Source organism: Bidens hawaiensis, unplaced genomic scaffold, assembly GCF_021521415.1.
Source record: "Bidens hawaiensis isolate Kalapana, Puna unplaced genomic scaffold, B.hawaiensis_p1.1 tig00029892_1, whole genome shotgun sequence".
Taxonomy (NCBI): Eukaryota; Viridiplantae; Streptophyta; class Magnoliopsida; order Asterales; family Asteraceae; genus Bidens; species Bidens hawaiensis.
This window is the reverse complement of record NW_027494966.1, coordinates 1766-17874: the sequence shown is the minus strand read 5'-3', so window position 1 is coordinate 17874 and position 16109 is coordinate 1766. Positions and strand designations below refer to the sequence as shown.

Sequence of the window (16109 nt, the reverse complement as noted above, 5' to 3'; positions counted from 1 at the left end):
CCATACCCGTACCCGAATTTTATGGTATAAGTACAAGTGCAGGTACTTTTGGTACGATGCCTGCTTCGGTGCCGCTTTTTTTTTAAAAAAAATCTCCACTAAACTTGGTATCGATACCGGTACCATACCAACAATCAATGATCTATAATACCAACACCAAAACCGTAATACCATAGCCAAAACATAATACCGAAACTAAAAATGGAACAAGTCAACCATCATATAAATTATTGATTGGAAGAAGAAGCGAAAAGAAGTAGGGTTTGATTAGAACTGTTAGTACTTAATATTTTGATTATCAGTGGTTTTGAAAAACCCACTTGAAGCCTTGAGAATATCCCAATAAAAACACATTTAGAGTTATGAGTTTTGAAATCTCAATACAAACCTCAACATATTCTTAACGGGTATCGATATATGTACTGAACGGGTACAAGTACAGGTATTCAGGAAAAAACTCTTATCCCTAAGCGTAATTTGTTATTCAATATAAACTCTATATTCAAAGCTCGTATATATAAATGAAGCTTTTATCTTTAAAATTTAGCACAATTTTTTTTTTAATTTATAACTATTCTTACTCAATAGTTATTAATTCTTGTCTTATAATTAATTATTTAATTATTGTAAGAGTATCTAAAAGTAAATAAGGTTATATGAAAAATATGTTTGGAGAACCCTTTTTTTATATATAAACATTTAGTTAGATTGATTTTAAATGATCAAATGCAATAATTAATTCATATTTCTACGGTCCAAAAATTACTTATATAGTCATATTAGATTATGAGTCAAGTTATTCTTTAAAGAAAATAAAAAAGAGAAGGACGAGAAGTATTTGTAATCATATAAATAAAAAAACTTTTCAAAAAAATTCTAAAAAAATCATAACTCAAAATTTAATAAAAAAAGAAAAAGTAAAAATACAAAAATGTTTTCACCGTTTTTCTCGTTCTAAAAAAACACAATGTTGAGTGAAAAAGATCATTGTGTCTTTTTGTTTATCATTGTGTTTTGCGTTTATTTTTATTATTGATTATGTTTTTTTCCTTGACATTGTGCCTTTTTTCTTTATATTGTGTTATATTACCCAACACTATGTTATATTTTGTTCGGCATTGTGTTATATTTTGCGATTTATTGTGTCTTTTTTAGTTATAATTCTGTCTTTTGTTCATTTTCGTCACTGTGTCTTTGATCTCGGCATTGTGTCTTTTCGTCAATTTTTTTTATTATTTTTTTGAACGTGAATGATGGAGGAAACATTTTAGTTTTTTAATGTTTTCGTTATTTATTTACATTTTGAGTTATGATTTCTTAATTATCTTTTTAAATTTACTTTTAAGGGTTTTTTGTGCGGCACAAATCTTTCTCACACTTCTTAATTTTTTTATTTTTTTATTTTAATTTTACCCTTAGTTTATATCAAAACTTCATAAATAATTAGTTCAATTGAATACCCTTAAAGAATACGTAAGAATCTAGCCTTTATTTATTCCATAGAAATTTAATTAATTTGTGATTGTACAAACGAAAATAATTTGTCTTTTTTTAAGAATTAAGTTTATATACGTGTCATGTTTAATGTAACTAGTTTAAAGTTCATTATATGCTCTGCTAACAAAAAAAAAGATACCGGGTGAACATACCATATTTAAAAAAAATCGTATAACCTCTGGCGTTACATAAAAATGAAAATAAAGACGCAAAAACAAAATACAACTCAATGTGAAAAAAATGAAACATGTGGAACGTTTTATAAGATAACAGGTTCATGATGTCATGAGACCGGTATATAAGATACAATTATAATCAAGCATGAAATGAAATCGAAGCTACCAAAACTAGTCTCATATAGAGCCATTGACATCTCTGAGAATAAATGGAGTGTCCTCAGGGGTGGGCTTGGGGAGGTTTCGGGACTGTCAGGAATACCACCTCGTATCCCTCGTGCACAATAAAAAACATCCCGGCTCGGGGTCACCAAATGATTCAGGAATGAGACAAAGAAGGAAAAGGGCGGGAAGCAAATTGGGGCTGAATGGCTTGCCGCTTGGGTGTGGGCAGGAACATCACCGAGCAAATCAAATCATGATGATTCCGGTCACCCTAATAAATAAACATATCGTGAAATAGGAGGCCAGAGGGTGTTTGGGATTTCCTTATCATGCCTCCTTACAGTAACAGATCCAGAAATTTTAGCTAGTGGGTGCAAAAAAAGGTTAACCTAGAATGGTTCTAGTCAAATTAAACGGGTCAACCCAAGATGGATCGGGTCAAACCAAAATGGGGCGGGTAAAAAGGTTACATTAAATAACTATGTATAGAAATTTAAGCAACAAATTTCATTAAACAAATATATATTAGAATTGACCTTTACGTGATTTTATCTTTTGAAAATGGTCAATTACAATCTCATTTATAACATCTGCAAGTGTTTTTTTATCATTTAAATAGTGTAGAATTATTAATCATTAAAAGATGATACTATTAATAAATTCAAATTTTGGTCTAATTATTATAAAAGTCATATTAGACTCTAAATTAGCTAGAATGTTTTAGAAACCTAGAACCCATATCATCATTCCTCAAATGACAACAAAAATCTTATATCTTTTGGATTTCAAGAAACACATAAACAATCAAATCAAAACGAAACCAACGAAAATTAAAATAAAAAAGTTTATGAGCGTATCTCGTATTTCAAAATAAAAACAAGAAACCGAAATCACAATAAAAAAATCTGAACGACATATACATGATCAGCTTTGAAAATATTTTCATCTCTCACTCCCATATAACTAACTTGCAGGTTCCAAATGATGTGGTTAGACAATTAAGCGTTCAAACTTGTCATTTTCCAAAACAAAATAAATTTAGACTTGGAAAGTTGAACTCAAAAGGTTGGGGTTGGAGCATTGAAAATAATAAGGATGGGCATATGGGTCGTTATGCTTAATATTAAAAGTTTAGAACATAAACTAGAGATTTAAGCGGGTGCATATGCTCCCTGACCCAACACTGGATCCACCCCTGCCTCCTTATGACTTTTCAAAAAGTTGACAATTCACAAAAAGTATAATAACTTTTCCTCTTCACGTCAAAAGCAACCCCAAACACAGCTAATTTTACTCCATCTTACAATTTACCACTCTTATCTTTGATACGTCTGAATCGGTAATACCGAATCCATCATCGGTCCAAGAAGTGCAGCCTCAAACTTCATCAAAGACCCAAAGCCAAAAGGCCACTCGTTTCTCTCTTAAGCTCCAAGAATAATTGCAAACAACTTCTAGAAGATTCCAAAGAGATAAAACACAAATTATTTACTTCCTTATTGTCAGTTATTTAAGTTTTCAAAAGATCTGTTTCTTGTTCTTCAAGTTTCTTATTCCATTAACTATATCAGTACCTTTGAGTTTAACTCTACAAGTACCTTTGATCTATAAGTACCTTTGAGCTTTTAATAATAATCATCAGAAAATTATCCCACGTTCTCTTCTTCTTCTCTAGTGTTCTTGGAGATTGACCGTCTCGAATCATGTCTTATCAACCTCCCTCCAAGGCTCACGATCTCAGTCAGCCACAAATGCAGTAAGTTTTGAAATAACAATATATCACTTTCAACTGTTAGTTTTCTTGTTGTAATCTAGGGTAATATCCTCATCTAGGGTTACAACTTGATCACAACCCGGTTGACTTGTAAGATAAATGGGTTACACGGGGTCGTGTTTGTGTTACAACCAGACAGATCCGCTAGATTCATTCATGTTCTCTCTATTAAAATTGTTTTCTTCATTTTAAAATTGAACCAAACTATATATATTAAAATTTTCTTTATTTGTGCAACAATGTTCATCTGTTAAATATTATAAATCCAACTTCTGCAGGGTTGCCATTGCAGTTAACTAATAAAACTTTGTATCTACATTCAACATTCAACATCATGGTACAAGCAGCCAAAGGAATCTTTATTTCATGGTAAGCCACTTTATTGTCCCAATCTATGTTTTAATTACAATTTTGTACAAACCATAAGAGAACCTATCTGTTAATTTGTGATGATGCAGCGACATACCAATGGCGCAATTTATAATCGATTACAACTCGTCGTTACCGCAATCACAGAAGTTCATTATACACATCTTGGATGATACTCATCTTTTTGTTAGAAGCGATGCGGATAAAATGATAAGAGATGCCATTAAAGATTTTAGAGAGAAGAACACCTTTGAGAAGCCTGCTTGATTTGCAGTCCAAATGAGTAAAACTTTGTCATCTAAAAGTTTATTTTTTGTGTTTTGTGCTTGTACGTGTGGTTTTGACTTATTACTTGTGATTAAGTTTTGTAACCCAATACAAGCCATCATAGTCACCCTTATTATGATTACTATTATCTTATGATTTTTTAAACACCTAACTAGTGGTGGAACTTAAACATCTAAATTTAGGGGCCGAAAATATAAAAAAAACCATATGTTGAATTGAGGCTCTTGGATTAAAATGGGCAAACCAAATAAAGATAATATTAATCAAAGTTAACAGGTTAAACTTACACTTCTAAGCCTAAAAATAGGGGGGCATACCGCTTTTGGTGGGGGGGGGGGGGCATTGAAGCCCCTCCATAGTGCCACGTCAACGCCACATAAGCACCGGGGACATCAAAGCCAACCCAATAATGTCCCGATGTGGTTTAAAGCCTGCTGGCGCCCTTATTATATATATGTATATATACATATATATGTATGTGTGTGAGAGAGATGGAGGAGAACAGCACCCACTTTTAATTTTATATATTACTCTCATCCATGATTTGTTGTTTGTTAGGGTATATGTACTGGAGGCATGTTTTGCTCCACGTGAGTAGAAAACATTCAAAATATCAAAACGGGAGGGCCGTTTTCAAAGCGTTGATGGTGCTAGCGGAAACAGAGAAACATCGTGATGCAGGAATATTTTTTTAATTAGCTTTATGCGCAATAAAATCATGTCACCTCACATCTTTTTTGTACATGTTTTATCTTTATTTAACTTTCATGTGAAATCATTATACATTTTTAAGGCGTTTTTCACCTACATGGGGGCGTTTTCACCCATTATATGACAAGTTTTTAAAGTATAAAATAGAACAATACACACATCGAACTATCAAAGTTCGTATGTATGAATTAAGCCTTTATCCTTAAAATTAAGTCTTTTTCATAGATAACTACTATTAAATAATTTATTAACTTTTAAGCGTTTTGTAATTTTTGTTAGCCTACCAATATTAGACAATAGCTAGAGTATCTAACGGTACACAAGGTTATATGAATAATATGTTTTGAAAACCTTTTTTAAATACTTTAATAAGTTGATTTTAAATGAATAAATACAATTAAAAATCTATCTATCTATTCTAATAAAAGACTATCAAATTTTACCACTTATCAATCTAATAGCCCTTCTCATCTTTTCTTTTAACCTATTTTAATATATGGTCATTATCTTTAAGTCATTTCAATATTCAAGTTTTTTTATTAAATGTAAATCCTAACCAATTCATTAAACAGCATTGATAGTGAAATAAGAAAATAAAGAAATATCAAAATTGAGGCTGCAACTTGTTAGAATAGGTAATTTCAAATTAAAGAAAATAAAGTTGCACCATTGTCGAAGAATTTCAATTTGTATAGTAATAAATTATAAATTGTTTTTAAACTGGGTTTCGAGCAGAAGTGCATAATTTTATTTACATAAGATTGGTTTCAAATTTGATTTAAATCTTTCTCATATCCATTTGAACTCAGAAAAATGTGTGTTTTCTTAATTATTTCCAAACATTTTGTATAAATAGTGCAAACATTAAGAATATCTATTATATATATCTTGGTGTTTAGTATTAAATCATTGAAATTAAATATTATAATTATAATGAATATATATAACAATTTACTATATGAACTATCTGTCATTTACTTATATGATTTTTTTTGTGTAGTATAATATAAATGGTTTTAGCAATAAAAATGTCAATATTTAGTTTTAAATAGTTTCTTTCATAATTCAGACCACAATGTTTCATAAATATATATTTTATTACTTGATTTATACTTTTTTTTATACATTTGAATATATTTATTTAATATGCATTAGAAGACAAATTACTTAATTAAATGCATTCAAAATTTTAAACAAATAAATCTATTTGCATCCCATCCTTGCATTTCGTTTTATAAAATCATTTAAGATATTGAAACAGAGAATATCGTTTTCATCAGTTATTTATATAATTTCAATATTTATTAGGTTATTAATTTTATATTTATACAAATACAACGAATTGGGGTTATGTAATTAGTATGATAAAGTTAAAATACAAAGAGAGACAAAAATAAGAAGCGTGAGAAGGATTTATTACCACATAAAAACCCCCTTAAAAAACTCAAAAAACAAATCCATAACTCAAAATATAAAAAAAAAATTAAAAACTTAAATGTTTCCCCATCATTCCGGTTCATAAACAAAAATCGACGAAAAGACACGATGTAGAATAAAATATAACACAATGTTGAGTAATATAACACAATATTAAGAAAAAAAAATACACAATCAATCACGAAAATAAACACAAAATACAATGATAAACAAAAAGACACAATAATCTTTTCACTCACCATTGTGTCTTTTTTTTAGAATAAGAAAGTTGATGGAAACATTTTTGTGTTTTTGCTTTTTTTTTATTAACTTTTGAGTTATGGTTTTTTTTATTTATTTAAAGGTTTTTTGTGTGGCTACAAACATTCGCATCTTTCTCATTTTTGTTCTCTTTTATAGAATAACTTGACCTTATGTTAATATTATATGTTGTTTAGTACATAATCAAAGTGTTTATATTCAAATAATAAAATACATAAATTTTTTAAAATTTAAGTTATAACATTTATTATTAAAACATGTTATAAAAATTCATTAAGATTTACACCTAACTGTAATGTAACTTAATATAAATATTTGTTATTTTTATTATAGAATAACTTGACCTTATGTTAATATTATATGTTGTTTAGTACATAATTAAAGTGTTTATATTCAAATAATAAAATATATAAATTTTTTAAAATTAAAGTTATAACATTTATTATTAAAATATGTTATAAAAATTCATTAAGATTTACACCTAACTGTAATGTAACTTAATATAAATATTTATTATTTTTATTTTGTTATTAATTATAACATAATATTGTTCCTCATCACATTTAAGCGATATTCCATTTTCACATTAATTTAAAAAAATAGTTAAACCGATTGAAAGTCTTTTACATGGTTCCAATTAAATCCGAGTTCTTGCAATCAGATTTACTCATAAACACAGTTCTTACAATCAGAGTTAATTAAAACTTTCGCGGAAACGTTTACTTGAAGCATTCATTACAAAACATTCAATCTCTTCTTTGATACTATAAAACAAATCATTATATTTAAAACATCTTTTCTTCCATCTGAAGATGCCAGCCGTTCAATCCATGCCATGTGCCATACTCATGCTAGTTCTTTGGTCTGATCACCTGCGTGCATACTAAAAGTCAGCTACGCTGAGTGAGTTCTAGTTAATCAAGCAACTTATCATACAACCACTACTTGCATCATATACGTATCCGAAGACACGTAGTCCACTATCTAACCTGCTTACCTTACCACTTAGCCTCTTATTTACACCTACCACCTTGCCACTTTGCCACTTTAATAACGTATAACGTTATGCCACTTTGCCACTTTGCCACTTTAATGACGTAGTCACGTATAGGCTTACCCTACCACGTACTATCGTCATGCCACTAACACTCTTACTATACTCTCGCCACTTCTAACACGCTCTACCTCTACTTGTCTACAACATGCTTCATATCATTTACATAATAAGCAAGTCACATCATAGCATTCATACACACTAATAACCACTTGGCAATCACTATCCTTGGCGATGCGTGCAATATCCGAAGATCGTTCACGCACCAACAAGTATTATATAGTAGCCCTACCTCGTATAACATCTATAGCATACACTTACCACTTAAGGTAAGTGTATTCACACTTCACATCGAGTATGCACACAGCCCCGAAAACATAACAAGGAAATGGGGCTAGAAACTCACCTGAACACGGTTACGTTCACCGTTAATCGTAATCCCTTTCTTCGGTTGTGCACGGCTGACTGTATAACAAGTATACGTATCAATTAACTATCACTACTCATATCATCTTTCTAGTCTTAACTACTACCCACAACGAACGGGGGTCCGGGGGCAGCGCCCCTGGCAGCGGGGTCTAGGGGCGGCAGCCCCTAGCAGGGTCCAAGGGGCAGAGCCCCTGGCTGGGGTCGAGCTACCAGGTCAGCTTGAAAAAATTTTATTTACATTAACTGTCTTAACACATTTTTCATTAGGTTTTTAATTTATTTTCTAATCGAACTCGACTTTATGCGAAGTTAAACCTTAGGCGAACTTAGCTTTAGGCGAAGTTAAACCTTAGGCGAACTTAGCTTTAGGCGAAGTTGTCATCAGGCGAACTTAGCTTTAGGCGAAGTTGTCATCAGGCGAACTTAGCTTTGCAGGCGAAGTTCATCAGGCGAACTTAGCTTGCAGAGGAAGTTGTCGGCTGCAGCTACTGTTCGTATTTAAATCCCTTAATCATCTTCATTTCTTAACCAAATAACTTGATTTAGGTATTCATGGAATCGTCTGACCAGCGCCTACAAACCCCAACCATCAAATCGACCTAACATCGATGTTTAAAGGGTGCGATTTAGGCATATAGGTTACGGGTTCTTTTATCAATCGATTAACCCATCAAATCATAACCATTTTCAGTAAGTTTAGCTTTGTTGGATTCGTTTTTACCATACAAACACAGATCTATCATTTCTATAGTAATCCCAACCTAAACGAACAAGTTCTCGATATAAACGTACCGTAAATGAGTCGAACTACGAACACGAGCTGGTCTTGTTGCTTTGGTTCGTCACGACGATCTAGCACCAACAAGCTCGGGTCCTCGCCTTGGGATCTTGGTTCGGGTTGTGTGTGTATTTTGGGGTGTGTAGAGATTAGGATGGATAAATGGATGGAATGGAAAGGATTAGGGTTTAAGGGGGTATTTGTACTCCCTTAAGCCCATGGACCGAAGGCCCATATTTCCTTTTGGTCCCTATCTAATCCCATCTAATTATCTTACTAAGTCTTCATATTTTGCTATTATTATTATCGTTCCACTAACTCATTTATTTCACCCGACAAAATAATATATTAAATATTACTTTAGAAATTTCGGGATGTTACAAATTAAATCCGAAATCTTTGCTTCTTTTTTTTTCTTTTTTGTATAAGTTGTTAAAATATATATCAATTAATCAAATATTTCAACAACTTCCCATAATATTAACTAATAACACGGTGTTAGTATTCAAAACTTAAACATTCATTATGCAATATTTTCAACTATAATAAATTTTTTTAGAACGACGATTTTCTTTGTATTTAGGCTACCGCACTCTCCAAATTTGGAGAGCCCCGATGCCACACTCTGGCCAGACTATGTTGTCTTAACAGGGCCCACGCTGGCTTCAGAGTTTTGCTTGAGCGTTCCCCCGGGAAACCATACTGCCGACTGCCACTTGACAGTCGTTGTGCCACCACAAGAGCATAACTCTCTAGCGTAACACACGGTGGGACGAAAACCCGGGTGGGCTCAGGGTTCAAACTGACAACCTTTGTACAAGGCCTAGCTTAAATCCTTCATTGCTAATATCCATCCAAATATGACACAAGTGGGATTCGAACCTGAGTCTCCATTAGGGAACCCAAGCCTATTACCACTAGACCACAAGTGGGGGATATCGGTGATTATTCAACTTTTAATAAATAATAATCACCACATTCACTTAATGTAACTTTAAATATTCTAATATGCTGCTAATTCAAAATAATCACTTTTATTTGAACAATGGTTTTAAGGTTAGTATGTCAGTTATAAGTTTAGTATGTCTTTATCATTTTCTCGAATATTACATTTGAATGAAATGAAACAAATCATTTTGTTACATTTTAATTTTTGGTTTTATGTGTTGCTCGATTATACAATTGTTAACTGTAAATTAAAAAATTGTCCTACATAGAATATTAATGACAACAGATTTAAAATGCTGAATCAATTTCAAATTCTAAGGATTCTTAAGAGTTATATAAAGTTTAAGCATATAGGTTTTTTGGATAATCATGTTTTTTTGGATAACATAAGCAGATGATCTCAAATGATATTATATTAATTGATTAAAAGGTATGATCGATATTCAATGTATATGAATATCTTTTTTGTTAGTTTCATGAATATATTATCATTTATCCAGGGCTGATATGTACATGAAAGAACCTTATTTGTCATGCGGATAACTATACATGGCTATATCAAGAATTACAAGCACACCTATATGTTACCTTATCAAGAGTTACAAGTAGACATGGATTAAAGATTTTGATATTTTGATAAAGAATGTATACCGACCACTACAATCACAAATTTAATATATAAGAAAGTTTTTACTTATTTGTAACATATTTGTGTAATCTTAGTTATATAAATTTCTGGAATTTTAATGTAAATTATAACTGTATTAACAATGTATGATCATTTTGTTGATTGTTTTTCACTTAATGATTACAATTCTAAATTTTTATCAATTACCCATATAATAGACGGACATCAAATTAGTTCATATGTGTACAATCAAAAAATTCCTAATGAATCATACTAGTTTATATCAAAACTTTATAAAAAAAATCAGTTCAAATAAAATCACCCCTAAAAAGACCATAAGAATCTGGTATTTATTTATTTCATAGGAATTTAAATAATTTGTGATTGTACAAACGTAAATTAAAATATTACAGTTAAAAATTATGTTTATGTACGTATTATTTGATTTTAAGTTTATGATAATAAACTAATCATTTTGGGTTTTACCTCCTTAACCAACTTTTCTTTAGTTCACATGGCCTTGCTGCTTTATTGGAGTCCTACTTCAAAATATAATAGTTTTAAACAATTTGTCAGATTAAATTACATATATATATATATATATATATATATATATATATATATATATATATATATAAATTAGCATTGATTTTGAAAGAAACATTTTTTTATAATTATTTAAATATATCTTAAACATCAATTATTGCTTGTAAAATATAAAAAATAATCGTTGATTTTTTATAACATTAAAGAATTTTTAATTTGATTGGTATATAGTTACTACTTTTTATCCCACGTAGTACGATCCTTGTTTTACATTATTCGTTTTTAATATTTATATATATTTTTAATTTTAATTTTATTTATTGTAAAAAAGTTAATAATATACTTAGGGTTTGATGATGAAAATATTTCACAAATAAATAAGATGTTATAATCTGGTTTAAAAGCTATATGGGTTTGGTGAGACCCATAATCTGCTTATTTTTTTTTACTATAAAATTGTTTCCTAATTATAAATAATATATATTTTTTTTTTAAAAAAAATCGGATATTAATTTTTAGTATATCCTTATTTTATAGGATTTTCATATCAAATATTTGGTGAGATTAATTTTTAATCTAATAAGATGTTATAGCCTATTTAAGAGTTACTTGGGTTTAGTGTGACTCGTATCCGTGAATTCAGGTCAAATGCATTAAAAGTCTTTATTTACAAATAAAACAATATGATGGCTTGAAATAATATATGAATGTTTCGTTTATATATATTTAAGATTTGTATTAAGTTTAAACAACATCTAATATAACCACATTAATTACTTTTGATAGGTATTGATAATTAAATCTTCGAAACATATGTAAATGGGTGAGAAAAAACCAAAAAAGGTTGAACGAAACAATCGAACAAACCTATTTGGTTGTCTTTCTATTAATTGAATTTTATGATTCATTTATTGGAATATGTGTTGAAATAACCTAACTAATCAAACCGAACTATAACTAAAACAATATGTAAAATTTTTATTTTTTTAAAATTTTATTTGTTATCATAAAAGTTCGTTATAATTCACATAATTAACACGTTAGCATCGCTTGTTCTACTTTACTGGTTTACTGAGTAAAGTTATCATACACAGTCTTTTAAATCTATAAAGACACAATATATTATAAAATATAAAACAATTTTAAGAAGAAAAAAAAGACAAAATTTTGAGGGAAAAAAAAGAGAAGATAAACAAAAACAATGATAAATAAAAATATACAATAATCTGAACAAAAATCATAAAATCTACAAGCTATAAGTTGAAATACTAAATTATAAAAAAATAATATCTTAAAGTTTGACGAGACGGTTCCAATGCGACTGGTTTGAATTTTAGAAACCTTGTATTTGAACTCAACGCTAGTTTATAAATTATTAAAGTTTTATTAGTGCTTAATTTGAACCAACATATCATTAAATTTATTAACCGAAATTAGCTTGAATTTACCCATGTCTAGAACCACTTGGTGAACCCAACCATCATTTTGAATTATTAAAAGAACCGAAGCGTTTATAACCGAGACCGGCTTGTTAAAAACATAAGTTACAAGTCCGGTCGAACAAGACTGAACCGAACCAAACCAAACCGTACCTCATTCAACATATTGTAAAGAAAGAAACACAAACATATAAACATTTGATTTTTATTATTCAGTTATTTGATTTTTTTTTAAGCATCCGTATCATGAAACATGCAATATGCATAATTAACACAACTTCTACCATTCAAATTTTCATAAAATAACTCAGATGAACTGGAAAATTCCAAATCATCTTACAGGACAACAGCTAATGATCATGCTAAACATGAAATTTCTTCTAAAAATAAATCTAATTCTAATAATCAAATCTCCTATCAACCATCAATCAAACTTCAAAACTAAAAACAATAACAATCACAGTTTTACATACAAACAACCACATTATATGAGAGGTCAGACATTCATCATCTACCTCAGTTTTACCAAATCACCCATTGTAACTAACTACTCAACGTTCACATTGATGTCAGTTGACTTATTTTCTTTAGCAGAATTCACCTCACTGGTCTCCGAACCCGGTGCAGGCACAATCGAAAAGGTAACAGGAACCGGAACAGCCGTTGATGTCGCGAATGCGACCGTTATGTTGTCGGGTTTTTGTTTCTTGGCGGTTTTCTGTTCTTGTTGGACGCCCGTTAAGAAACTTCCTACGATAATCTGGTTTACAACAAACAAATAAAACACGTAGATAATAACCAAAAAGATGAATTCGAGAAGTATAAATCAACGAGGATGGAATAATTATATACCTGCACGGGGCTGGCGGCCACCAGCAGACCCGCCACGCTGCCGCCAACGACCCGCCCATCGGCGCTTGAGAGAGAAACACTCATCCCACCGGATCGGTTTCTCATTCCTCCGCTCTCAGATGGAATAAATGATCCCGCCAACGAAAGGATTTCAAACCGACCCTTGATAATAAACAAAACATCAAAATATTTAGAAACGTGAAGTAATAACTAATGAAAGATCAAATTAGGTCAATTTGTTACCTCATAAGTCAATGTACCACCCGACGAGTCAGGTTGACGAAGAGTAACACTGGAAATGACACCATTTGCGGACAAAATGCATATTGCACGTGGTCCTTGTTGAGAAAATGATATAACCTTCATTGTCACATCCTAATGGAACCAAAAACGTATATGTTTAACGAAAATAAACTAATTCGAAGCGGTTTAATAACATCGAATTTTACCTCTCCTGTTTCCACATTGATGATATGAGACATAAAGTTAGCCCCAACCGAGCTTGAAACCCAATTACCTGACAAAAAACAATATTAATAACTTTTCACAACATTTAACATAACATTGTGACCGAAACGGCGAAACCCAAACGTACGACAAACAAAATGCTCAAGAAACCAACCCCACAACATAATAAAAGCAAAATCTTGGTTGTTACATATAAATAGAGTGACAACAACACATGTAATCATACTTCTTGAAACCTTAATTTTGTAGAAAAAATTCAAAACCTATATATGTTCTTAAAAGTTAAGGAACAAAATAAATTGGAATCATCTGTTAGAAGATTCTCCTAACTCACACACACACACAAAAAGCAAAGAGCTTCTAGAAGTAGAACCATCTATTAACATTAAGATGTAATAATAAGTTGGAAGTGTTCTATTCATTTAGGTCCCACTTGAATCAAACTCTTGAAACAATATTAAAGAGATTTAAACACTCCAACATTATTATTACTATTATGATTATTATTATTACCTAAAGGTTCAATTTCCTTGGGAGGTGGTGGTTGTGGTTTTCCGGCAGAGGAGAGTGGCCGGACTTTGCCACTTTTTCCGGTGGAGAAGTCGATGACCGGCGTCGGGGCGGCGGAGGAGATGGGTTTTGGAGATAAAGCCTTTCTGACGCCGGACTGATCGGAATCGTACTTTCTTGGCCGGCCTCTTTTCTTCTTCTCCGGCAAGGCTGTTACGCCGGCCGCCGGGTACGGAGGAGATGATGTAGCTAATTGGTTTGTGATGGATTGAGGGATTGCTTCGGTTCTTGGAGCAATATGGTACTCCGAAGGTGCGTCGGATCCGACCACCGTAACGCCGCCGTGAGTCATTTTTTTAAAAGTTTTTGAAATGTTTTGATATAAATTTTTACAATTTTTTTTTCATTTAAAACCCAAAACCCAGAAAGGAAATTAAATAAAAAGATTAAAATCTTTTAAGAAAGAAATAAAAATCTGGGAAAGCTTATTAATCAAAGATGGATTAAACAACAAAAAAACAGAAATTATTATGAACAGCCAGTGGACAGTATGAAGAAGATGATGAATAATTTTAAAAAAAATAATAATTAAAATTGAAAAGAAATAATTTGGAATTTTGAGAGAGAAAGATTGAAATTCAGAAAGATGTATGGAAATTTGTGGTTGTTTTAGATGTTAAAAAGCAATTTTGGTTCCATAGTTTTCTCAAGATTGTCCAAAATATATAAATTAAATTAAAAACTATATTAAAAGAATAAAAAAGAAATTATTTAATGTTGAGCTTTAATTATCAACTATTAAAGTGGGAGAAAATTATGTATTTTGGTTAATAATGGGTTGGAGTCCGGTAAAAGAAAAGTGAAATTAGGTTGCAGAATGAAGACAACCATACTTCTTTTTTTTCTGAAAATAAATAATATTTTTTTTTCTATTTAATACATAATAAAATATAGAAATAATGTTATTTTAATGAAATAAAGAAAGGCGTATGAAAACAATTGAAATAGTATAAAATAAAAAAGAATATTAATGTATTTAAAGATGATTATTTAACTAAAAAGCCCATCTTGGTTTCTACCCCAAGGCAATGAATCTCAAACTAGGACTTTTATATTACTCCTTTTTTGCTCTTTTCTTTTTAATTTAATTTATATTTAGAATAAAATTATATATGTCCAAACTAATAAGCAATAAGATTGACTGAGTTTAGGAAACGTATTAAACAAGTTGATTTTTAGGGTTCCAATTCTTAAAGCATTTTAAGGATTTAACATGTAATTTCTTGTTTAAATGAAATTTGTTTGGTTTTTAAGGTCAAACCCGTAAAGATTTTTAACTTAATGGATTAGACTCATGTTAATTTAGTGGGTTTGCAAATTCATATGATTAAAATTTAAAACTTTTTAACTTTAGTAAATTGTGTATAGTGGTTAAACTGACATTTTACGTCAAATATTAAAATAATTAAAATATTTTTTCACATCTTACAAATTTTTTTTTTGTATTTGATTAAAATTTTTATATATAACACAAACCGAGCTACATCTGGATAATGAGTAAACAAGCAACAAGCTGCGCCGCTATCCCCCTTTGAATCGCAAAGCCTATTATACTAAATATAAATTCTTGGTTCCTCGGGCTCTGCGAGTCACTGTGAACCACCTTCTGCACCCGCTCCAAGAAGCGAACCGCCTCGAGAGTTAGGGATCAAAAAGTGTCGAAGGCAAATGGAATGAACACGTGCTGATTCTCCAAACACGCTGTCTCATGCTTAGCAA

The 16109-nt window shown here is 30.7% G+C and overlaps 1 protein-coding gene across 1 annotated transcript; it reads right to left on the bottom strand.

Annotated features, from left to right (window-relative positions):
• Positions 1–12903: 12903 nt before the first annotated feature.
• On the bottom strand, positions 12904–14802 carry LOC143579652 (AT-hook motif nuclear-localized protein 1-like). The gene is made up of 5 exons (XM_077062896.1): positions 14334–14802; positions 13802–13869; positions 13596–13727; positions 13353–13514; positions 12904–13260 (listed from the first exon to the last, which is right to left on the bottom strand). The coding sequence occupies exons 1-5, from the start codon at positions 14680–14682 to the stop codon at positions 13048–13050; spliced, it is 924 nt and encodes a 307-aa protein (XP_076919011.1). The 5' UTR covers positions 14683–14802; the 3' UTR covers positions 12904–13047.
• Between the last annotated feature and the right edge of the window lie 1307 nt (positions 14803–16109).